Raw genomic sequence first — 26,318 nt, forward strand, 5'->3', positions numbered from 1 at the left:
CTGCAGGACACACACAAACACACCCACACACCAAGCACACACTAATTTAGAATCGCCAATCCACCTAACCTGCATGTCTTTGGACTATGGGAGGAAACCGGAGCACCCGGAGGAAACCCACGCAGACACGGGGAGAACATGCAGACTCCACATAGGGAGGACCCGGGAAGTGAACCCAGGTCCCCAGATCTCCCAACTGCGAGGCAGCAGCGCTACCCACTGCGCCACCGTGAAGAACTTTACTCATTAAAATAAAACATAAGGAGAGTATGAATATTGGAAGAACATAAAGTATAAATTAAACAATGAAGAGAAATAAATTCTGAAATCTCTTTGAGCCTGCCCTAATAAGTCTCAAACTGCTGTCTATTGGTCAGATGCCTGGTTCATTTTCCACCACTATACTACTCTAATCCTCTCCTCTTTTTTCTTCCTTATTTCCAGACTTTCTTTCTCTGACTAGCTGCATGCCTTTTGACATCCTAGAATCACATACAGCCATAACCTAGAATCACTTTGAAAGCTTCCTATAATACCTTTGAGCCTTTTGTAGCTCTTTAGCTGCTTGCACTATGTATGAAAACTCCAAATTAGTTTCATACTTTTCATGCAGTACAGAGTGCCCTACAAATACTGGGAAGTGCTGAAACCTCTGTTGTGCCCTTCCTGCATTGCTCTCTTAAAATCAGGAGTTACTAGGGAATCCATTCCTGGATGAGTTTATCCATTCCCGGGAATTCGGGAATCCCGCATTACATTCCCGGGAATCCCCGGCTCCCGGGGATGACACAGTGCACGGGCATCTCACATGTGAAAGGTTTTAGAACGACCAACACCTATTTTTAATAAAACTACTGCAATATGTTGACACAAATAAAAGACTAACCTTATCTACAAGCAGTTCATGCTGTCATAGAAGTACATGTATCTTTAGTTGCAGTAATAAGAGCGTAGAAAGCACAATGTCCTCACAGGTGGCACAGTGGTAGTGCTGCTGCTTTGCAGTAAGGAAACTGTGGAAGATTGTGGGTTCGGTTCCTCCCTGTGTGGATAGTGCTTTGAGTACTGAGAAAAGCGCTATATAAATGTAATGAATCATTATTATTAATGTGTCCAGCATGCAGTCATCCAGGAAAGAGCGCACCTTCGTGCAGAAGTATGCCAGCCGCTGAGAAAGCGCGCTCTGCTTCCACTGAAGTAGGCAGTACAGTCATCAAATACTGATAGACTTGTTCTAAACAATGCCCGCGCTTGCCATTGCTCTGAAACACCGTCATTTCAGCTTTTACTGATGCATCCAATTTCTTGTCATCATTCCGTGATGGCAAGTTTCTTGGCACAGATAATGCAGATGCAACAGACTAACGCATTGCAATTTCAAGTTGCTGTTCAAAGCTGTTGTCTGATGAAGTGCAAGCTGCAGCAATGGCGCCACTTTAATTATTTTCAACTATAACTCTGTTATTTCTTGATCGATTTTTACACTTTTACATGCTATATATGCGAGCTTGGCCTTTCCCGTTTTCCCGGGAATTACAGCAGTTTCATTCCCGAGAATGTGGGAATGAAAAATGTCTGGGAATCCCGGATTCTGGATTCCCTAGGAGTTACAAACCTGCTCACTTGCATGGTATCCTACACTTTAACCAACAGCTGGCCTGTTATGCTGACAGAAGCAGAAGCATGGGCATCTACAAACCATGTTGGTGAATTGTAAGTTCTGTAATCCATAAAAGTAATTGAAAGAACCAGACATAAGGCCGAACATTGTGGTATTAAATATCATGAAGAATCCAAATTGAACAAAACTGTAGTTTAAAAACAGGTAGCAGTCATAAACCAAATATTAAAACAAGGACAAAAACAATAGACCAAAAAAAATCCAAAAGGCAGAAGAATCAAAACACTAAACAAAAGGAGAGCGTCAATGGGTAACTTTCTAAAGGCACTAAGTACAAAAGGTTTGAGTAATGTCACCATGTGTTTCTTTTTGATTTTCCATGCTTCTCCACCATATGACTGCAACCTCAAGAATGCTGCATAACGAGAAGAGCCCAGGGGCAACTAGATGGAAAAGTGAAAAACATGTCTTTCACTTTGCTACTAGTGCCACAGCTTGTATCTCTTCTTTTGTTTTGATACTGTTTTGTTTTTTATGGATTCTTATCATTATTTGACATTATCTGTGGTTTTTCTTTTTCTCTTTAGGGTTTTTAGAATATGAAAACTCTTTTTCTGTCATCGGCATTTTGATTAAGACTTGAGTTTTAGTAGTCAGATTATTTTAAAGTCATTCAGGACTATTTTTTGTAGATATGAACAAAGCTATTTTCTCTACCATTGCCACAACGTTGTGTGCATGGTGTGACGTCATGCATGCAACAGTACAATGGTGGGCACTATGCACTTCTTGGTTATCCAGTATTGCAGATTCTTCAAAAGACATTGTGTGTGTCTCATTGTGCTATCTTTCTAGTTAATGGCTTTTGCTCTATACACTTTTAGCAGCAATTCTGGTTTATTGTTTGGGATTCATTATTTGTTTTATTTGAACTTCCTGGTTTTCATCTTTGTCCTGTTATTTTGACTATTTTGTCTAAATCTAAAAAACGTCCTTCTGGTCATTCTAGGCAGTGTATCTGTGATACTTGCACACACACATTAAGCATATGACTTCCTGGCAGCACAGTTGTAGCACTGGCATTTGTATCACTGTAGCCAGTGTAAGTTTCATTCTCACTGGCAGTCCTGGCCTTGACCAAAATTTCCACGCCAATAAACTAGTTATTATTTGTAATGGTGATGCTGTGGCTAGTACTACTGCTTAACAGCTTTCTCTGAATTTCAAATACTGTCTCTGTGGAAACATTACATTTTTATCAAAGTCCCCTTGTTTTCCTTAAACATCCTAAATGTATGTGTTAGGCAGATTAGTAATAGCCCAGATTAGTAAGGACAGTTTTGTGTTTGAGTGCCCCTGTAAGAGACTTGTGTTCCATGCAGGGCTTATTCCTACTGCAGAAACAGGTTTAGGTTCCTGCATCCCTGAAATGGGTAAACAGATTTAGATAATGGGTGAGTGGCTGGATTACTATATTAAATAAATAGTAGGCATGAATATGTTTTTAAACTTTTAATTGATGTAATAAGTTCATGCATCTATCCAGTGTTGATCCTACTTCAGTTCAGTCAAAACACATTGGGCTGAGGAGCTGTGAACACTTGGTGCAAGAACTAAGGGCAATTGTAGTACAGGCAAGTCAATTGACTAGCTCATGGTAACACATTGCAAGTAGTGGGATGTGAACCCACAACCTTAGGGTTTGAACTCCAAACCTTAAACCATGATGCCACACTTCTCACCTATAATGCAGTAAATTAAATGCCTAACGATGCTTTTACTAAACCAGGCATACTTACTTCTAAAATGAATCTACATAATTATTAATTAACTGAGATGCAAATTAAGATAAATAATAAAAAATGAAATTTAGAACACCAGATAAATATTACCTTAATTTATAATTTCTCAATTTCCACCTTTAGAAATATAAAAACTAATTACAATGCTCTGTTTATTAATGTATTATTCTCTCTTTGAGCTGATATGTGTATATAAGCATTCATGTATTACATAGTGCTTTATTTTCTGTTTTATATTTGTAAATCTGTGTATATGCTCTTAGACTCCATTGTTAGATTAGAGTGATAAGTAGAATGGAGTAAGATCTTACTAAATGTGTTAGGCTAACTTGGTAGGTTGTCTGGAATGGAGACTAAGGCACTCCACTGTAACTCAGATGGTTGCAGGTTCAGTTCTTGCCTTTGTCTCACTGTGCAAGTCATTTACCTTGCCTGAGTTCCAACTGTAAAAATACGCTGATCTTGTTAGGGCACCTTGGATAAAGGTGTCAGTCAAAAGATGTTGGGTTGAAAACAATAACCGCAAGTGTTATCTGTAATGAAACCCTTCTTTATTTAACCATGTATTCATTCATCTTTGGAGTAATCTTAATCTGATTTCCGAAGTAAACAACAACAACAATAAGAACGATGTATTTCTTGGACAGCCCAAAATCACACAAGAAATTCCTCAATGGCACTTCATTAAAAGGCTCTTTGTTTTTTTGACAGACCTCCAGCCTTGACTTCCTAAGAAGACAAAAAAAAATTCCCCCCCAAAAAAACTTTGTAGAGAAAAAAATGGAAAAAACCTTGGAATAGAGAATTCAGAGAGAGAGAGATCCCCTCCCAGGAAGGCTGAGTGTACAAAGGGTGTCAAAAAAATGATGCAAATCCAATACGCAAAACAAAACACAATTAATCCTTGTCACAGATCTGGATGACCAACCTACTGTATCATTGCCACCTCAGAAATGCAATACAACAGTAAAAGCTACTTTGTTCTTGCACAGTGCTCCTCAACAAGTGTAAACACTCAAGGATAAAGGAAAGAATAGATTATACCTCTCACTAAATACAGAACTATCGCATAAAAGTATACAGATTTGTTCAAACACATCATAAACAAAGTAGAAACTAATCAACATAAATGATAAACAACAATATCTGCTCATCAGCCAATTGTAGAACTACTTCCAGATTGTAGGAAAGGAGTCAGAGACAAGCTAGACACAGTCAGAGTCCTGGAGACCTTGGCCAACAAGCAGTGTTGTCAGGTCCGTGGTTTTCTCATCCAGTTGGGCTATTATTAATCATCATCCACAGGAAAAAATGGGCTTTCGCAGGTTGGGTTTTTTTGGGGGTACTTTTTTAAAATAATGTGGTATTTTAGGCTATTTTTCAACCCTCCTCCACTGCATTTTTATCATATTTTTTCATCTATCACTCCTCCCACTGCTATTTGCATTTGTATATGTTCCTTACGATTGTAAAATTCCTGGAGGGACCCCACCAACCGCCATTGTGTAATGGTATATATCCATTCTATCCATCCATCCATTATCCAACCCGCTGAATCCGAACAACACAGGGTCACGGGGGTCTGCTGGAGCCAATCCCAGCCAACACAGGGCACAAGGCAGGAACCAATCCTGGGCAGGGTGCCAACCCACCGCAGGACACACACAAACACACCCACACACCAAGCACACACTAGGGCCAATTTAGAACCGCCAATCCACCTAACCTGCATGTCTTTGGACTGTGGGAGGAAACCGGAGCGCCCGGAGGAAACCCACGCAGACACGGGGAGAACATGCAAACTCCACGCAGAAGGACCCGGGAAGTGAACCCAGGTCTCCTAACTGCAAGGCAGCAGCGCTACTCACTGAGCCACCGTGTCGCCCCTATATCCATTCTATCACTCTGAAATATCTCTGAGGGGGCAACCCCCCAGCCCAGGTTTTGATGGTAAGTACCTAACCCTCTCATTTTTACACTGCCCCAAACGTTCTGGTTTGTTATTTTATCTACTTTAGGTAATAGGCTATTAATGAGAAAATTTAAAAATTTTTTTTAAGCTTTCTTTAGGCTATAAATTTTAAGGGCCCGGTAAATCTGCTAACAATATAAAGGACACTGGGTATAAATTAGGAACCATTGATGGATGAGGCTCTAGTACATTATAGGGCACATAGTCACTCTTATTTATCTCAAATGAATTAGACTTGGCCATCATTCTAAGACATGCATCTATGGAAATGAGAAAAAAACTTGAGTAGTATCTGAAGAAAATGCATGGGGAGAATGCACAATTACTACATGGGCAATGATTGACTACAGTCCACTAGAGCTGTAAAGCAGCAGCAATAACTACTAAGCCATCCTCTCTCTACCCTTATATATACACTGTCACACGCGTGTGCACGCATGGGAGACAGCTTAGGGGCTTCAGTAATTGTGATTGCCCACTGAGCCATGGCTTGGCTCTGTGCTCTGATCCTTTCTCTCTTTCTCTCTCTGCAGACCACGGGCCTCATGTATAAATGGTGCGTACGCACAGAAATCTTGCGTACGAACGTTTCCACGCTCAAATTGCAATGTATAAAACCTAAACTTAGCGTAAAGCCACGCACGATTCCACGGTACCTCATACCCTGGCGTATGCAATTTCTCCGCTCAGTTTTGCAGACTGGCGGCACCCAGCATCAAAGCAGTGCTACTGTTCCTATGTAGTTACCCTTTCTTTCTTAGACCCACATTCCTGACGCAGCTTTATAAATACACTGAAATTAACTGCATATTGTTTATTAGTGTAATGCATCTGATTGTAATTAACCTGTAGCATTATAATGGTCCAGGAAATAGCCATAGTATTCCAAATACCATAACTGTGAATTTCCCATTGGGATTAATAAAGTATCTATCTATCTATCTATCTATCTATCTATCTATCTATCTATCTATCTATCTATCTATCTATCTATCTATCTATCTATCTATCTATCTATCTATCTATCTATCTATCTATCTATCTAACTGCTTTAGCTTTGTTACTCTCACTGCATCTTTTTCTTCTTTCAGCTGCTCCCGTTAAGGGTTGCCACAGCGGATCATCTTTTTCCATATTACTCTCACTGCGCCACTCAGAGTATTTATATCACTGTATCTGAGTGGGGAATCACAGCAGCAGCTGATCGGAAAGAGAATTATCGGTATACAGTATCAAGCACGCTGCCTCAGCCACAGCAAAACGGTTCAAAGCCTTGCCTGTATGGAACTCGCGGTTCAGAAACAGTTTCATCCCAAGAACTACAAACACACTCAATCAAGTGCTCCTTGTAGAATTGTTTGTACTCATAAGTACAATTACCCCACTGTAAACTTGCACTACAGTTATAAAATTGCACAACCTGCGCCACTTTATAAAGCGCGCATGATGACGATATCATTTTTAAGATGAAATGCAGCAAAAAATGTTGATTATAGTATATAGATAAAACTTTAACTTCATTTAAATAATCTGTATCATTAATAATTAAACGTGAGGACATGGTGCCGTAGCGCAAGCTAGTTCACGGATTGCTCCTGCCTTGCGCTGTATTCTTACTGGTGCTGACGCGACACTGGAAAGATAGACGGATAGAATAATTAAACATGTCCTATGAAGTTATTTCAATGTTCCTTAAACGTTTTGAAGAATCTGCGTTCTAAGCTTACAGATGGCTTAACGTCTATTACAGAGCTGATTGTGTGGCGATCTGGGTATTTGGAGAAAGCAAAGTAAGGACAGGAATTGGAGGTTAGTACGTTTAAAAGAGACTGTACTTCTGTAATAAATTATTTCATCGAGGGTCGCGCATGGCGCAGCAAGGTATGAGTCCCTCATAGCAAGCCTCTTGCATGAGATATGAACAATCACTGCGCCACTGTGTTCCCATGTTTAATAACATGCTTTCATACCTATCATCATGAAAAAGATATCACGTATACATCTCAGTATTTTAATTATTCAGAGAGCTATAATATCACGAATGTAATGGATTCTGTATCCTGTCGGAGAAAGAGAAAGAACGGAAACACGTAGTGATTCACACACATAGAGCACATAGAAGATCAAACACAGAACAAAGCATTTAACGTGCTACTTTAGTTACAATGGGATTTGAGAAACTAGTAAAATAAACAATTTTAAGATGAAGTTTATGATGTTCTACTTTAATGACAAAATAAACTACGTGATTAAAGTGGAAATTTTGAGATTAAAGTTGACATTTTGTGCTTTTTTCCCACTGTGTGCCTATTTTTTTTTCTCTGTATCCTAATAAGCTTTCATATGACACTCAGACGGTGGGCTATGAGTCGCCTTTTCACACCGACTTTGATATGTGACAACTTTTTTATTTCGGGCACTGTGCGACTTTGTGAACTTGAGCTTTCGAGTTTCTCCGACACTCTGTCACTCGATCAACTTCCTTTTGTTGATTATACCACTGTTTAAACCAACAAATAGTACGTTTTTCCTTGCCTCCACTCTGTATTCGCTGAAATTCTTATATTTTCCCCCGTGCTTTTCCCATTGTCTTTTCACAGAAGGCTGAGTTTAAGGGCTATTTATATTGATTTGCATATTCAAAGAGGCGTAATTCTGGGAGGAGTTGGGGCGGGACAGAAAGCGAGTGCACGTGCGTTACTTTTCACGCTGATCGGGATTTATGTACCGGAAGAACGTGGAAGTTTGCGTACGCACAGATTCCTGCATCTGGATTTTTCTGTGCGTACGCACATTCCCGCTTTTGTGCTTACGCCATGTTATAGTGTGAGTTCTACGCACGGCGTTATACATGAGGCCCCAGCTGACTGTTGACTCGACCACCAATGGCATTGCTCTCCTGGAGCTGCCCCTTCCTGTCTACCAACCAACCATATAAACCAGCACTTGACTTCAATTCCTTGGTTCTGTTCCAAACTCATGTCTGTAAAGACATGCTTTATTTCTTTGACTAATCTTCAAGTACTGTATATGGGGTTACCAAGGTAGTACCCCCAAACCTTTTTTTGTGTTTTGTCTACCTTATTTACAACACCAATTCATCTCTTACTTTTATTTTTTTTTATTTATTTACTCTATATACATATAACATCTATGACTTGTGTAATAATTAATATGCAATGTGAGGAAGTCAATTTTCAAACTACTTTTGTGAGTAGAAGTTTGATATCAGTAAGTGTATAGCTGATAAGGTCCATGTGGGGCCATAATAAAATGAGCAGATATCCACCTAGTTACTGGAATTCATCTTTATATCATGAAAAGTAATTTCAAGGTTGTACTACATACTAGTTACAGATTGTTGAAGTAATGAGTGCTGTTCCTATGAATACATAAGAAAGATACCAATGACTATGAAAGGTTTTAAAAGATAGCACTGTAACAAATGCCAAGATTTATGGAACTTAAATTTAAAACAGGGAAAGAGAAACTACACAGCCAAGAAAGCATAAGAACAACAGAAGACCCAGTAGAGGTGTTTGAATTCCTGAAGGTTATAAACAAAGCAAACTGTTTAATATATATTTTTTTTAATTCAGGAAACTGGGAACTGAACCAGGAGTTACAGGATGAGTCTGAGGAAGGGTTGATTCAGGACAGACAAATGGCAGTGTTGCTTCACAGAAAATGTGTTATATCACAAGACTTGCTGCCAATATTTATATTGTATTGTGAGACAAATGCTTGATATTTTTAGGATAAAGACTTGTGTTTAATACACTACCTGAAGGTGTAATGAACTATTCAACATGGGCCACTGAAGGCTATTTTCTTGAGATATTTTTTTTCTTCAGTGCTGCAACCTGCACAGCACTAAACTACACTGCATGGGTCGGATCACCTCCAACTATTCTACCGTCACATAAAAGAAGTGATTTTGAGTACTCACATCAAAAGAAAAGTATATTACTCTATTTATTATGTTTATTTTTATACTCATTTCGTTACATGGATAAAAATGGAACCAATCAATGATCTTATGGTTTTGAATGAATTAGCTCCTAGATGACAAAACCATGTTTTTGTAACTAGAAATGGGTACCAGAATCAGACAACTTCTCAAGTTGGATCACAGCTATCAACATCATTGCATTCCATTGCAGCCTATTTTCACGCACGTAAATTCACATTATCTAAAGGAAAGATCAAAGACAAATATGTAGTCTTGTACAGAAGATATCCAAGTTTGGTCCTAAAGGTGAACCATTTACACAATTTTCAAGAAATATGTTCCAATATGATAATAAGAAGTTCTACACAAACCAAAAGCAAAGCCTTACCTTGGAGCCACCTTAATTAAATAAGATAAAATACTTCTGACATGATTTATTGGAAGATGAAAAAATACACAAGAGCTGTCATGAATCAGAGTTTTGGAACTTAAGTCCACGTGTGAGATATTCTTTTTCTTATATTTTTTATAATTATGATGGCAATGTCATTTTCTTGGCTAGGCTCCAGCATTTTGTGATAGAAATTCATGGGTGCTTGTGTCTGCTTTATAATGATGACTATTTAAGATGGGCAGCATGATAAGGTCATTTTCATAGTTTTGAATTCCAAGCATTATTTTCTTTCTTAGAAGCTAAAAGGTGTTTTCAGGGACATAGTCATGTTTTGAATTTTTGCTAGTCTTTTATGCCTATGATTTTTGTTGTGTGCTTTGGAGAAGAAGGACAGAAAAACAAGAGAGCTTTTTATAATAAACAACATACATCATTCAAGGCAACTATTGAAAAATTATATATTATCCATCCATCCATTGTCCAACCCGCTGAATCCGAACACAGGGTCACGGGGGTCTGCTGGAGCCAATCCCAGCCAACACAGGGCACAAGGCAGGAAACAATCCAGGGTAGGGTGCCAACCCACCGCAGGACACCCACAAACACACCCACACACCAAGCACACACTAGGGCCAATGTAGAATCGCCAATCCACCTAACCTGCATGTCTTTGGACTGTGGGAGGAAACCGGAGCGCCCGGAGGAAACCCACGCAGACACGGGGAGAACATGCAAACTCCACGCAGGGAGGACCCGGGAAGCGAACCCAGGTCCCCAGATCTCCCAACTGCGAGGCAGCAGCGCTACCCACTGCGCCACCGTGCCGCCCATTATATATTATATATATATTATATATATAGGAGTACTTGGATTAGTAGAGGTTAAAACTGCATACAGCACAGCAGTATGAGTGTACAGCACAACTCTGTGATTACACTAAGCAAAGACAGACCCATCAGTACAGAAAAAAGAATGAAAGTACCAAAACAAAATTCTCCAACTCAAGAAGGGCAATGAAACGTAACATCAAACAGCTCATCAAAAAGTATAAATGTGTGGTGAAACTCTAACTTCCTTGATTGGTGCTATTTTGATTTCAACAGAAAAAAAACATTTGTCTTTTGATTGTAAACATTTTTTTTTTAATTCATGGATTATTCTTATGGCAAGACAAATTATCATTTAGAGACAACTTTAAATGACATTATTATATCCATCCATCCATCTATAGCTTTCACCCATCCTGCTAGCACTGGAAAATTAGGTGGGAATTAACCCTGGATGGAATGCCAGTCTTCCATAGGGCACAGTCATGCAAAAGTGCACACTCACTCAAACTGCACCAATTAAACATGCAAAATAACTTAATACTCATGTCTTCCGATTATGGGAGAAAAACTGCAGAATCCAGTGAAACTTCTTCACAATTTCAGGGATGGTGTGCAAACTCCACACAAAGGGTAACTAGACTGAGACCATAGTGGTTAGTGCTTCAGTCGCCTAGATTACTGTAACGCACTCCTCTCAAGACTACCCAAAAAAGACATAAATCGTTTGCAACGAGTGCAGAATGCAGCTGCTAGAATCCTAACTAGGAAAAGAAAATCCGAGCACATTTCTCCAGTTTTGATGTCACTACACTGGTTACCTGTTTCATTCAGGATTGACTTTAAAATTCTGCTTATGGTTTATAAAGCCTTAAATAATCTTGCCCCATCTTATATATCGGAATGTCTGACACCTTATATTCCAAATCATAACCTCAGATCCTCAAATGAGTGTCACCTTAGAATTCCAAGAGCAAAACTTAAAAGAAGTGGTGAGGCGGCCTTCTGCTGTTATGCACCTAAAATCTGGAATAGCCTGCCAGTAGGAATTTGCCAGGCTAATACAGTGGAGCACTTCAAAAAATTGCTGAAAACACATTATTTTAACATGGCCTTCTCATAACTTCACTGTAATTTAATCCTGATACTCTGTATATCCAATTCATTATAATAACTATTCATGGTGGCTCTAAAATCTGTACTAACCCCTACTCTCTCTTCTGTTTCCTTTTCCGGTGTCCTTTTGGTGGTGGCGCAAGCCACCACCATCTACTCAAAGCACCGTGATGTTCCAACAATGATGGATGGATTAAAAGCCAGAAGTCTGCATGACCATCAGCATCAAGTGACTCCGTGAAAACCCTAACTACAAAGAAGACTATTTCATTTATGTTATGTAGAATGCCCAGAGGGGACTGGGTGGTCTCGTGGCCTGGAACCCCTGCAGATTTTATTTTTTTCTCCAGCCGTCTGGAGTTTTTTTTTTGTTTTTTCTGTCTACCCTGGCCATCGGACCTTACTCCTTTTCTATGTTAACTAATGTTGTCTTATTTTAATTTCTTATTTTGTCTTTTATTTTTCTTTTCTTCATTATGTAAAGCACTTTGAGCTACATTTTGTATGAAAATGTGCTATATAAATAAATGTTGTTGTTGTTGCTTCTACCTCACAGATCCATGGGACTTGGGTTTTCTGCCTTGTCACTCTTTGTGTGGTTTCGATTATGCTAATTGGCACCTCCAAATTGAGTGACACTGGGCATGTGTATGAGGATGCCCTATGATGGACAAGTGTTAAATCCAGGGTTAGACTTTACACTTCCAGCTAAAAGTGACTTTGAAATAGCACAAAATATGAAAGGCTACATAGTTAAACCAGTCTGGTGTGACTATTTTATTATTTTGATTTGTGGAATATTTAGGCTTATGTATATGAGTACTTCATTGTGTTATTTATGACATTTTATCAGATTTTGTTACCAAGGTACTAGACTAATGTGATGAACTTACACATTGTGTTTTCGCCATTCAGAGTAATGTGTGAAAGACTCATTGTTTTATCACAAAGTAGTGTAACACAACTTACACTCCACCCAGGGCTGATTCCTGCCTTGTGCCTGACATTGCCGGAAAATGTTCTTGCTCAAGGCACACTAAAACTTGATTAAGCAGAATAGATGACATGCTGTGTAAATGTATGATGCTTTATTATTTTGCAAATTTTCTATATCTACTGTAATTTATCAATTTAGTGTCACAACTACTGACTTGCCTTGGGAGATGTTGAATAGCCAGCTGGTTAGAGCTGGCCCAGTGGAATTTGTTTTGATGCAGGATTCATGTAATATTGAACTTGCTATTTTCCTCTATTCCATTACTGGAAAGCTTTTGAAGTATGATATATATTTGTGTAATATACGGTCGTTTCAATGTTTTAAACTTTTAGTACTGATGGAATGTTTTACATTTGGTCGTTTCTCCAGGATCCTGTGCTATGTATTAGTGAGAGGAGTGCACTGAATAAGACATTCTTGCTGTGATAATATGTTAGGATTCATTTCCCTTCAAAGAATTATCAGAACAAAGAACAACATTCTAATAATAAACTTAAATGAAATGTACATGAAGTAGATGCTTAAAACTGTTTTGGACATTCATGCATACCTAACGTACTTGTCTCTACTGTCTGCTTATGAAATGCCTGACAGTCTGCGATTTTAGAATCAGAACACCTTTTAGGGAAAGCTGCCTTTAGTAATTTAGCCACCTGCTTGCAGCTGTCTTCTTCTCATGCAACGTCCTATAAATAGACTCAAACAATGACCTGCCTTCTGATCCTAGTTGCTCAATACAGTGCTAGTAATGTGTATATGTGTGGCCTGTCCACCTGTCAGCAATATGTCACCTTGTACAAAGTGTTCAAATAGCATTGGTTGTTTTATGTATTCCAAGCACAGTTAAACATACAGCTTTACTTAAGAGTCTTTACAGTGAATTAAAGTCACAGTGCCATTGTATGTCTTGCAGAGATTATTATTCAAGTTATTCTTTACATAGTTCTCTTATCTGAAGACAAGATCATTGTATTTAAACGGAATTACAAAAGCATAGTACAAGTATGTGCAATGGTCACATACACAACCACACATTGTCTATTTCCTCTCTCAGTAACAGACAGTAGAAAGCATGGTGGCACTGTGACAAGGGTTGCTGCCTTATAGATCCAATGTAGCCAAGTATTCTGTGTCTGAATCATGTGGTGGTACAGAATTGATTAATTGGTAACCATGTAAATAAGCGCGGGTGTGTGTGTGTGTACACCCTGTGGACTGGCACTCTGTTCAACAGTTGTTTTCGGCCTCATGCCCCGTGTTACTGGGATAGGCATAAGTGTGTTAATATGTGTATTAATAATTTATTTTCAAATATCGGTCTCTGTAAATACCGATAATAAACCAAAATGCAAACAAACATAATACATAGCCTCCTAGAACTGGCAGAGAGTAAAACAAAAACATCAGTTCAAAATTTTTGGCCAAACTCTTTTGCAATAAGTGCACAAAATCATATCTTGTTGACGTGGGTTAACTGTCACCCACAGTCTCCTAGGTCAAAGACCACTCTCAGATGAACATATGTGTCATTCCATTGATGGAGCCAGCGTCAGACCTTTACTGCACTACATTGGCACCTTCGTCATTTCCTTGTGCTTAACTGAACTGTGGAGAGCACACGGAGAGCCCATAGTTGGCCTAACTGTCCAACTGATCCTATGTAGTTTTGTGTATTGTTTCAATTATACTCCATTTCCATATGACACACTGGGATTGTAAGTGAAAGTACACTTTATAAGAATAAACGGACGAGAACTGAATTACTATAAATCTACAATTACAACTAACAAAAAATGATCCACATGCAGATTTGCATTCTTAATAAAACTATATAATTTGGAGAAAATGTTTACATATAAATAATAAAAAAAATCTTAATTGAAGTGCAAACATAGGGTTTGCCTCTTTAACACAACAGAAAAAAATCACTCAATGTGAGAAGGAAGAATTTCTGTTGGGTAATATGTATTGTGAGAGTATACATTACTGTCTCTAATGCAATAATACTGTTCTTAGATTTTCCTAAAATATGTTTAAAGTTTACTGTTAAATATGAAATAATTATCTTTTTGGTATATATATTCACTGCAAGTAAAGCAGTTAAGGTTTTACTAGGTGCTTGAACAATATCTCTTATCAATGCTGGATGAAATCATTATTTTAATTATGTCAAGTTTTTCACTATTTGAGATTACTGCTAACACGGGATCAAGAGGATGGGGAGATGTCAAAATCGACAAACTGTTTGTTAAAGTAGAAATGAAAAAAACTGTAATCCATTTACTGCATATTAAAAATATTTTATAAATATTATTTTGTACATATTATATATATATTATAAATAATATTTTGTACACCAAAACAAAGACTAAAATATGGCATATATCAAAAACCAAAGCTCAAAGAATTTAAACATTGTGAAAGCATGGCCTTCATTATATTTCTGAGGTATACACTAATACTGAGATGTTATCTGAGTGTGAGCAAAAAAAAGTAAAAATAAAAATCCAGCCTGCTTCTGATTAGTTTACCGGAAAGGTTTCACTAGTAAACTGTTCTTTCCAAAACTCAGTCCACTCTACTTCTTTCTAATGAACATTAGTTTAAATTTAAATTTAAGTTAAAAGCTTTAACTGTTATCCCTTTGGTAAACCTCATTGAGGTCAATTTGCAGCTCAATTCAAAATAATATCCAGACATGGTTTTAGGATTCAAAGTAAAAAGCCCTGAGTTTTACAATTTAATATAATAAAACCTGGTAGTTGTACCTGTCACTGTGGCATTAGGCTTACTGTAGTACCCAATTAAGGAGCCTAGCAAGGCCACTTATTCCTTTAATTGAAATTCCATTCCCTGATACTGGCATCCCCCAGACTTAGGTGATATGTGTACATGTCAACAACACAAACCAAAAAAATACAAAAATGTATATATGCATGCTTTTATGTTGAATTATTCTTGTCCAACTATAATACATATAATTTAATTAAAATAACAACAATCTAACCAATTAGGTAGCTAACTGTGAAGAAGCACAGTTTAATACCACACATTGTGCATAAGATCAAGAAGCCAAATAGCATGCTCAAGCCAAATGCTGATTACATGCATCAATAATTTTATTGTAACAGTATCTTGCTTGAGTTGTCTCATTTTTAAATAATAAAAGAACATGGTGACGATGATAAAAATGTATATTTTCAAAATGTTAACCCTAGGGATGCAAGTAAATATTTCTCACTAATTACACCTACTGACAAAGCATATGTTTGACTGTTATTAATGATAAAGTTTACAAACAATGTATCTAATTTTAAACCTATACAGATTTAATATACCATATAATAACAACCATAAATGACTCTGCTGGGTGAGTTATACCCTGTCTTCCTATTGAAGATAGAACAGATTCTACAGAAAGTAGGAGTATTTTTGAAAAAGGAAAATGACAGTAATCACCATTACCACCATTTACACATACAGTTTAATCTTCTAATAGAAATTACACTTACAGGTTCCACTGCTTTTTGTCTTCCTACAAATATGCTTTTGTGAAATGTACTGTTTTTAAAATAAAGTTAGGTTGTATTGATTACGTGGATAGTTATTTTTTTAATAACTCAAAAATTGCATACTTGCAATTGTCCTTCACTACCAAAGTCAAAATAAAAACTGCTGTAGTGTGATCTGCTACACTATTATTTGACATAATTTATTCTTGTTTAGCTTTTTCTTTCAATGTTTTTTCTGACTACTGTTAATTTTCTAAAATGAATTCATTGCTGACTGTTTGTAAGTATGTTGTTTAAACTTAATCTCATCTTCTGAGTTACTAAATTATAATAATATAATATAATATAATATAATATAATATAATATAATATAATATAATATAATATAATATAATATAATGCTTATATCCTTTAACACCTAAAATCAAAGTCTGACTGAAGGCTCTCAAAAGAGGAGGATTGCTGGGTATAATTTTAACCATAAATGACCAAATCTTACAGAGATATATGACGATGAAAGCTTACCTGGTGGGCAAACACAGCTATGAGGAGCATCTCGTGTGTCTCGGATCCTAGGCAAGCGAGCAGACAGTTTCTGAAATTAAAAGAAAAAATATATATATTTTTAATAGCATTAGGTTTTATTTTATTCTATTTTATACAGAGTAAATATTATATATAATATAATTAAACAGTATTTCATCATTAACTGCACTAAAAAAATACAACAATAATGTTGCAAAAAGGATTAATTTAGTCCAAATACTGAGAAAACAATCAGCATATAACACATAAACTGTAAGAAATAAAATTAGTGCAAACTACAGCTTATGAGCATATAAAAGCAACAGTTAAAAGTGAGGTTGAAAAAGAAAAAAGGTAGCTCCAGTCATACGCATGTTACTAATTAAACAAAAGATAATCTTAAGTATTTCTTTTAATATTTAATTACGACAAGAGTGGTTAAACAAGAGATGAAGTTCATTAAGTACAACAAGAAGAATATTAAGTATATATTAAAGTAGCTATCAATAATATGACAGTAGCTGGAGCTAGCATGAAGAATATATTAAACAATTTGGAAATTATAGAAACTGTAAAGCTACCAGGTTTAAAATAAACAAAATCAAATAACTTTCCCAGTCTGGATAACATGTATCCAGTCTTGTACGTATATATGCAATCTTTTAACATGCATTTTTCAGAAATCTTTATATAGCAAGAAATTCCTAAGGGCTTAAAGCAAGTTACCATCGTTTTAATGTGTAAAACATTACTTCAGTATTGACTATCATGGAATTTACTTCTTCTTACTGAGGACGATTTTATTCACTTGGTTGACTACATTGTTCTATCTTTTCCATTTGTATTTCCTTGTCATATACTGTTAGATGGTCACATTCTTGGTTTTCATAACCTACTTTGGCTGAAATTCATATCAGTGATCAGGTGTTGACAACCTAAGAGAAAGCCGATCAGTTCAGATCATTGTAGTCTGTGCTGCATTGCTAGAAATAAATACTGTGTATTCTGTGATAATGATGCAAATATGCCATTCTTGCTGCTTTCACATTTCTTTCTACCTTGTTGATTTTATCAGGTTTTACCAACACAAAACTTTTTTGTCTCTGCTCTCCGACTGCATAAGTTTTATTTGGCTTTTAGCTCTTTATTGAACTGTGTACAATCTTTCTTAATCTCTTTCTTCACAAAGGGCTCCCACAATATCTGAAAAAAGTCACAGATAAAACCCCTTGAATAAGCATGGAAATTAGTAATAATAACAATAATAATATGAAGAAGTAAAAATTGGTTTTTATTCTTTTTTTGACATCTCAGTTAATTTCGTCATGGCCTACATTGGTTTGTTGATAACATATGAAAAGTCATAAATAAATTAATAAAAACTACAACACCAGTGCCAAAAACACGACCACTGGAACGGAAGCGCTGGACAATGATGTGAAGAAGCTAAACTTGACCCCCCAAATTCTAAAATGTTTGCCATTCTATGGGATGAGATTGAAATCAATCACATCAGTCTATTTCTGAACAAGGAGGATTGATTGCTGTCACAGGACTAAATCTTGGCAAGTTTCTTTGACCTTCACATTGAAATAAAATAAAGACTACCCATTTCCTCTCATATAGCAAAAAAATGTTGGAATATTTGTTTTGATTCGAGTTAAAACTAGTACTTCCGGGACTAAAGGAAGATCACCTGTTACGGATAACAGAACGTTTTAAGGAAGATGTTGTTTAAAGAAGTATGGATTAAAGAGGATTTACATATGTTCATAATATCCATTTTGTAACAGTACAGGACAATCTATTGTTCATCTGTGCACCCATTGTACACCCAAACACATGAGATACAAAGCCAGGTTTTTCTTTGGTGGTAATACTGCAGAATTAGCTTACACACATTTTATTTGGGAGAATTGGTTAAAGTTTCTCAGTTACTGTCTATTTTATAAGAAATGAATGTTTCTTGAAATATTTTCTCAGTTTTTTAAGCACAACATATTACCACCTTGGATGATTCTCAACTTCCCAAACCTCTGTTGTTTTTAACTTTTCCTATTCTCGTCCCTTTTAGCTTTCTGTATCAATCCAAAACGAATCTTATGGGTGATTGGAGAAGGTGGTTGTATGGGCACCTACAGGTGCTCAGGATCCAAATGTAAGTTTTTGGTAGTCAATAAGGACCTTTAAGAGAAAATAAAAATAACCAGACCTTATTCACCTCCCATTTCACAAAGAACTGCTTCTGTCTGTTTTTAATTTCTAGTCAAGTGTTGGTGAGTGAAAGTGTTAACCTGTTTATATAAAGTATAAGCGAAAGACCAGCTGCTGATTTTGCTGATACTTAATTAAACATATGTGTGTTACAACAAAAATAAAAATATTACCTTAGAACATTAAAATATTAAAAATAATATGAAAGATTAATGTCAACTATTATAAATAATCTCCATTCAGGGACTAAAGAAATATAGGCAAGGCCTCTTTCAGAATTGTAGACAGAAATGCACTAAAACAAAATAGTAGCAAGTAGCAACCACACTGTATGGTAGTCTAAAAAATCAATGGATGAAGGGGAAAGAAAAAGGTGTCCATTAAACACAAAAAGACAAATGGAAAACATCACAGAGTGCTGTATTATATAATTAGTTTCCAAAAGATGCATCAGATTTTCCTTTGTATATAAATAGAGCAACCATAATGAAGAATAATATTTAAAACATTTGTGAGACACAGAAAAGAGACACCGTTCTGTGTGTCCTGTGATTAATGATAAACAAACTACACCATGTACTCCCTTGTTGAGGTGCTTTTAAGATCAATAAAATTTCTGTCAGAAGGAGGTTCAGGACTAAGTGTGAAGGTGAGTGCTATGTTTGGGTACCGCAGAAAGATGTAAATGAAGGCAAATGAGTAGGGTATCCCAGGAAGAAGGTGGGATGTGCCTCTCCTCTTACATTTACAACTTCCTTTAGCGTTCACGCAACAAGCACTATTGTTTTGATTTGCAGAATGCAATTTTATTATTGAAGTGTCTCTCCTGACAGTGTCTTTTATAAATAGAAAACAATTGTAGGTAGCATTAAGAATACAAAATAAGAATAATGAATCATATTTTCTAAAGTACTGTTATAAAACACATTAAAGGATCTCTGTTGTTGATGGCTATCCCAGAAAGGTCACAAACATTAAATAATTTATTATATTATCTTAGTTCTTTCTTCAGCCACTTTTGAGTTGAGTTGAGCTGCTAAATACTCAGCACCAATGTGAAGGTCGTATTGCTATAGATGACAAAGTTTCACATTGTGTGCTGCAAGAAACTTAACATGTGATCAACAAGTAGGCATCAAACTAGGATCTTCTGGTTCTTTTTTTAAGCTGTTAAGCATGCTAGCACAACTTTCTGGAAAAACTCCAGAGCTTCTAGCCACATTTTGCACCAATACATAATTATAATAATATACATATTATAATACATGCTTTCAGCTGCAGATATAAGATAGTACATCATATGAATTACATACATAATATTATTCAATTTAAAATCCTTCAAATTTTACAGGAATGCTGTTGTATTGTTTGTTAATCAAGCCAGTTGCTCTGTGATGAACTATTGTCTTTTTCAGGATGGGTTGTTGGCTTTCAAAAGATGATGATAAGAAATGTTCTAGCTCTCATGTATAATTAGATTATGTTTACAAAACGGGTGATTATATAAGCAAGTTTATTTGTATGTGGTAATTACAGGATGGAAATATTGAGTACTACAATTACAATCATTTAGAGCCTATTTCCTCACAAATTCCTTGTGTGTCCATCAGCAGTTCAACTAGACCCTCACCAATGTTCAGGCCTAGATCTTTTTTAGAATTGATTGGGCCACTTACTGCTCTACAAACTAACCATGACTCTTAAGTCACTTTCTGTTGATACATTATGTAATGTGTTTTGACATTATATTGTAAACAAATGGTGCTGTGATGGCATAGTAGTGAGCTGTGCTGCTCTACAAGACAAATGAACCAAGGCTCTTTTCACATCCTGGCCGTTGTTTACATCGATTTTACACATTCTATAATGTTTTTGTCCTAACATGCACATCCTGAAGATATGTACTTGAGCTGGCATCTCTAAACAGGCCTTTTGTGAATAACTGAGGTCTTTGCTTGAACATATCTAGTGTTGGTTCCTGGTTCGCACTTAATATTGCCAGAATAGAATTTATGTCCCAGGAAACCTATTATTGTGCCAAGTGTAATATAAAAATTGATCACTGGATGGCTCATAAATATAATACAAGGCTAATTATAACCTCTAAATAAAATAAACACAAAGACCAATACTTGATCACATTGTATCAGGGTATGTTACCACTTGTTTAAAAAGTGAAGGAAACAAAGGTAAGCCTTTTTATTGATTTAATGATAATTTAAATTAATCTAGATTTTTCATAAAATATATAACGAGTAAGAAAATGCATGTATAACATTCATGTATGTTCATAAACATGGATAAATAGCTTTAAAGCTGGAGCATTTTTAGACTTTCTAGTCGCACCATCAGAACATTTGTTATCACAATCTTGTTTATTACATATTTTGTAACAGTGAGTCATATTCCAAAAACAGCGACAGCAGAATGTAATTACATGCATTGATAGTGAACGTAAAAATGTTTTATAATACCATTTTACAATATCATGTGGCTGAAATTACTTTAATAGACAGGAGATTCTAACTTAAATGATACAAAGTGTCACGCATGTATGCTTAGTGGAAAGCATAAGGGCCCTGGTAATGGTAATAACCTGCTGCTGCAGGGGTTGGCACTGTGTAATAATGTCTCTTCTCTTCTTTCTTCTGCAGGCAGGAAGACTGACAGCTTTATCACCACTGAAGTCACTTGCAGTGTCTGTCCACCTGGACTCACCTCATTCTGATGGAGGTCCTCTAAGCTGGAAAATCCACCACGTTCTGAACTTATATTCAAAAAGAATTTTCTGTAATTGTTGCATGTTTTTCTTTTGTCTTCATTCCATCAAGTATGTGGCATTACCAGGGTGGTACCCCAACTCTTTATAATGGTCTTGACTTTCTCTTACAAAAGATTCATGTGCTATTGTTAGCTATTGGAGGTGGAGGTTCTGTGGCCAACTGCAGTTCAAATTTCTTGAAGTACCCAAAAGTGATTTAATATCTGTGCTGAAGTCTCAAGCTAAAATTTCTGGCTGCATCCAAATTGTAGCATTTTGCTGATAAATTATAGCATCAGGGAAATACTGAATCATTATAATCTTTACATATTGCAGCTATTAGGGTGATTTTAGTCTAAAAGAAGTACACGTTTATTAACTGTAGCATAAAGTGTCTCCCAGCCATCCTTCATACTTTTGTACAAGTGAAATTGCTTTTAAGTTTGACTTTTACAAACATGAAGATCCTGTTACTTACAAGCTTTAATTTCAAGGAGCAGCAGAAGTGATTCACATTTGTGCACAATGCCTCGCAGCTAAAGAGTTGAGCATGGGATGGGCATGTAGTCTCACAGAGCCAGACATTTATAATAATACCCCTATCTGATGACAACCATGAGTGAATTTGGCTTAATTGTGGGTGGGAACAATAAGACAATTCATTGAGTGCTACAATTCTGAGCCAATCCAACAGCTCATGAAGACGAGGTTTAAAATAGGGGAGGTGATTTATACAAAAAACAGCAATGGTGCTCTTGCTAATATGGTCCGACGAAAACCAAAACTGTGGTTATGATGAATAAACTGTCTAAGGCTGAACAGTCTCCTAAGGAGACCCTTGTTAAACATATTTATAAATGTGTACCGTGTTTGCAAAAAACACATGTATTAAAAGTAAACATAACCCATTGCAATAGACAGATTATTCTTTGGCATACAAAAATATCAGTGGGCTAGTGGTTAAATTGAATGATGTACTGCTGCCGGCTGTATGTACTGTCTGTTGTTTAACATTACGACAATAGAGCTAGAGTCAAGTGAGATGCCAAAGAATTGACTTCTTACGTTTGCCAAAAGATGAACTAAAAAATATGCATTCAAGCTAAATGTTGTGGTATCAATAATGTCCCTGTTGATACTGACACCACTCCAAGAGAACCACAGACAAGACTGCACAACATCCATCTTATGAATGAATGTCTAAACAAATATAAAGTTAAAATTATTGCCTAATTGGAAGTACCAAACATGCCATACCAGAATATAGTTGGAGTATTTAAACAAACAGCATATATAAACCATAATATTGTTTAAACGCTATTTGCTGCTATTATACCATGAATTGATGCAACAGTCAAAAATGAAAGCAACATCTCATTGCATCTAATCCTCTGAAAACCTTTCTTCTGTTGAGAGCCTCAGTGGCAGCAGGTGAAGCAGGTGAGTTCAGACTTCCCTGTCCACAGCTACAAATTCTATCTATTTCTAAGGAATTCCTACCCATTTCCAAACCAAATAAGAGATATAATCCATCCAGCATGTCCTGGGTCTACCACTGGGTGTCCATCCAGTGGGACATCTCCAGAGCAGCTCCAGGGTAAGCCGCCCAGGAGGCAACCTTACAAAATGCCGAAATTACCTTAACTGGTTCCTCTTGATCCAGAGGAGCAGTCACTCTACTCTGAGGTTTCTCCCAAATTGCTTAGTTTCTCCCTTTATCATGGAGTGTCTTTACAGCAGCCATGCAAAGAAACCTCATGTCTGCTGCTTGTACTCAGAACTCATTCTTTTGGTCATTACCCACAGCTCATGACCATAGGTAAGAACAGGGATGCAGATCGACCAGTAAACCAGGAGTTTTGTTTCTAGACTTAGTGCCTGCTTCACCACCTCAGACTGGTACAGTGCCCTCAGAACTGCTGCCACCACTCCAGTCCACCTGTGAATCTCACATTCCCTTCTTCCGCTACCCCTTAACAAGATCCCGAGATACTTGAACTAATCCACTAAGGGCAGTTTCTCAATCACACAATTAACTCTTTTAAAAGTTAGAGAACCATGGTCTCACACTAAGGGGTGCTAATCCTCATCCCTGTTGCTTCACACTCAGCAGAGAGTCACTCGAGTGCATGCCAAAGGTCACACTGAGATGAATCAACAAGGACAACATCATCTGCATAAAATAAAAATACTACCCATAGCCACCTCAACTGGACATTCTTACACCATCAACTGCACCTTAATATTTTGTCCATGAAAACCACAAAGAGGAGCGGTGACAAGACACAACTGTGATAGAGTCTCATACCAATAGTGAACAAATTTGACTTAAGGCTAAATATCTGGACAGATCTCACTGTGTTCAAACAGGGAACAAATGACACACAAGAGCAGAAATTTTATCCCATATTCCTACGAAATCTCCCCCTACACATGCTGAAACCCATAGTTATATGTTTTTTTTCCAAATCTATAAAAACATGTAAACTGGGTTTTCATACTCTCATGAACCTTCCAACAACTGTGCCAGGGAAAAGATCTGGTCTACTGTTACACATACAGGATGGAATTTACACTATTCTTCTTTACTTAGTCTTAACCACTGGATAGAGGCTCCACTCCTGCACCTTCGTATAGGCCTTCTCTGGGAGAATGCGGAGTTTGATCCCTCTGAAGTATAACACACTCTCTGGTTCACCTTTCTTAAATATGGGGATAGCATGGTTAGCATGTTTTTTTCAATGATGACAACATATGTAAATGAATCAAGCTTCAGTTACAGTGTGCTACTGTGCTCTTGAATGCATAACATTATTTTTCTGTTTTCTGTCAGTATTAATTCTTTTGTTTAGTTTCTTCCTCTGTCTTTTTCTCTCCCTGTCTTTTCATAGTTATTTTATGTATTTATCTTATACTTAAGGAGATTTTTCTTTTGTTGTCATGAAATATTGCAACCCCAATCATTTAAAGTATACTGTATATAATGAAGAAAACTGGGGAAGAGATTTAAGGAAGACACCCTATGGGCAGAGCATTTTCAGAAGTGGATTTTGCCACTATTCACTACAAACTTTTTAACAAATTATCCCGTGATGTGAATTTTTGACCTGAGAGTCACATCTGGCCCTGCGAAACTAGTTAGTATATAACGAATCCTACCACTGCATTCTGGCACAGTAAAGGATGGTGATGGATAAATAAACATATTACTACTGTATGTTGTAAAATCAAAATGTCCTGACAAATTTCCTTAAAAAATTAGTGTGCCAAGTTTCAACACAATAAGTCTACAGGGAGCCGAAGTGTTTCATCCAGACAGGCGGACAGGTGCTTTTTGCATTATGTGCGATTGCAACTAATAGTATCTTATAACAATACATTATATAATAAAACTGTAATATAATTATATCTTATAATATATAATAATATAACCTCATTTGATTATAATGTTTGTTACCTATGTCTCCATCGTTCAAGTTACATATTCTAATTTCTTAAATTCAATGTACATATCTTACGTTCTACTTTTAGACACATTTCTGTGGCACGTCCCTTTTTGCAGGTATCCTGGATCCCTTCTTTTAAACATCAGTTGTCTTTCATGTTTTATTTTTTTGGATTTTATAACAACCTTGTTGTTAGATTCCAATCTCAAGGGTACGCCATTGTAACCCATTCTTGAAATTTTAAAATTCCTTATAAAAATACAACTCTAGATGCTCTTAAAACTGATGTACATTTGCCAGTTGACATTCACTTACTGCAGCTGTTAAAATGAACATAGTATATTCAAAGATATGCTTAATTTATTTAGCATGGTCCTAGTCCAACCATTTTTGGATGTGCTCTTTAAATTTAAATTTATGAAGTTTAACTTCCTATGGCTTTCCAGACATTTTGCTGAAACATTGCTTCCTTAGTTAGAGAAAGAAATCACCTGACTCTAGTGTCCAAAATTTACAACTTCAGTATTGACTAAAAACATGTGGCAGGCAAAGAATGCAATACTACTGTTTACTGCATGAGATGTGCTTCATCCCATCAGTTACTTATACTTTAAAATATTTGAGGTTCATTGTAATGAAAATTAGTTTTCTCTACTTTCTTCCTTTATTTTTTAAATTTAATCCAATTTGTAAATGGAGGATGCATATAATGTGTTTTGCAATTGAAGATCTTTTTAGTAATTTTGCCTTGTGCACATTCCAAGAAGTCAAATCCAGATTCACTCTCCATGACTCCTTCTTCTTCCTTTATTTACAGTTACACTCTGCTATGAAAGTATAGGATTTCTTAGATGATTCATATTACAACCCACTCTCTATATTTAATCATAAGTCTTTGAAACCTTTCTGAGGGCCGGGTGTCTTATATCGACTCTCTTATGCAACATCTTCATCAGATGAACATTCCATACCCTTCATATTGAACTTAATAATTTCATATTAAATAAATGTATTCTCTTTTTTGGCCACTCTCTTTTGCAGATAGTAATTTATTGTTAAGCTATTCAGAAATTTTAGGCACTTTTTTTTTAGTAATTACTGCAGCGATAGGGCAAATAGTTTTATACAGTCATACAGTCTTAGACATGTAGGCATTGTAAAGACACTGTTGCAGTTCAA

The 26,318-nt window shown here is 36.5% G+C and overlaps 1 protein-coding gene across 1 annotated transcript in view; it reads right to left on the bottom strand.

Annotated features, from left to right (window-relative positions):
* LOC127526613 (collagen alpha-1(XXV) chain-like) overlaps nt 1–26,318 on the bottom strand; it is a 105,113-nt gene that overhangs the window by 45,042 nt on the left and 33,753 nt on the right. Inside the window, exon 2 of the mRNA XM_051922511.1 lies at nt 16,719–16,788. Coding sequence (XP_051778471.1) covers nt 16,719–16,788 — 70 coding nt within the window. The remainder of the gene's footprint in view (nt 1–16,718; nt 16,789–26,318) is intronic.

This window comes from Erpetoichthys calabaricus, chromosome 2, assembly GCF_900747795.2.
Source record: "Erpetoichthys calabaricus chromosome 2, fErpCal1.3, whole genome shotgun sequence".
NCBI lineage: Eukaryota > Metazoa > Chordata > Cladistia > Polypteriformes > Polypteridae > Erpetoichthys > Erpetoichthys calabaricus.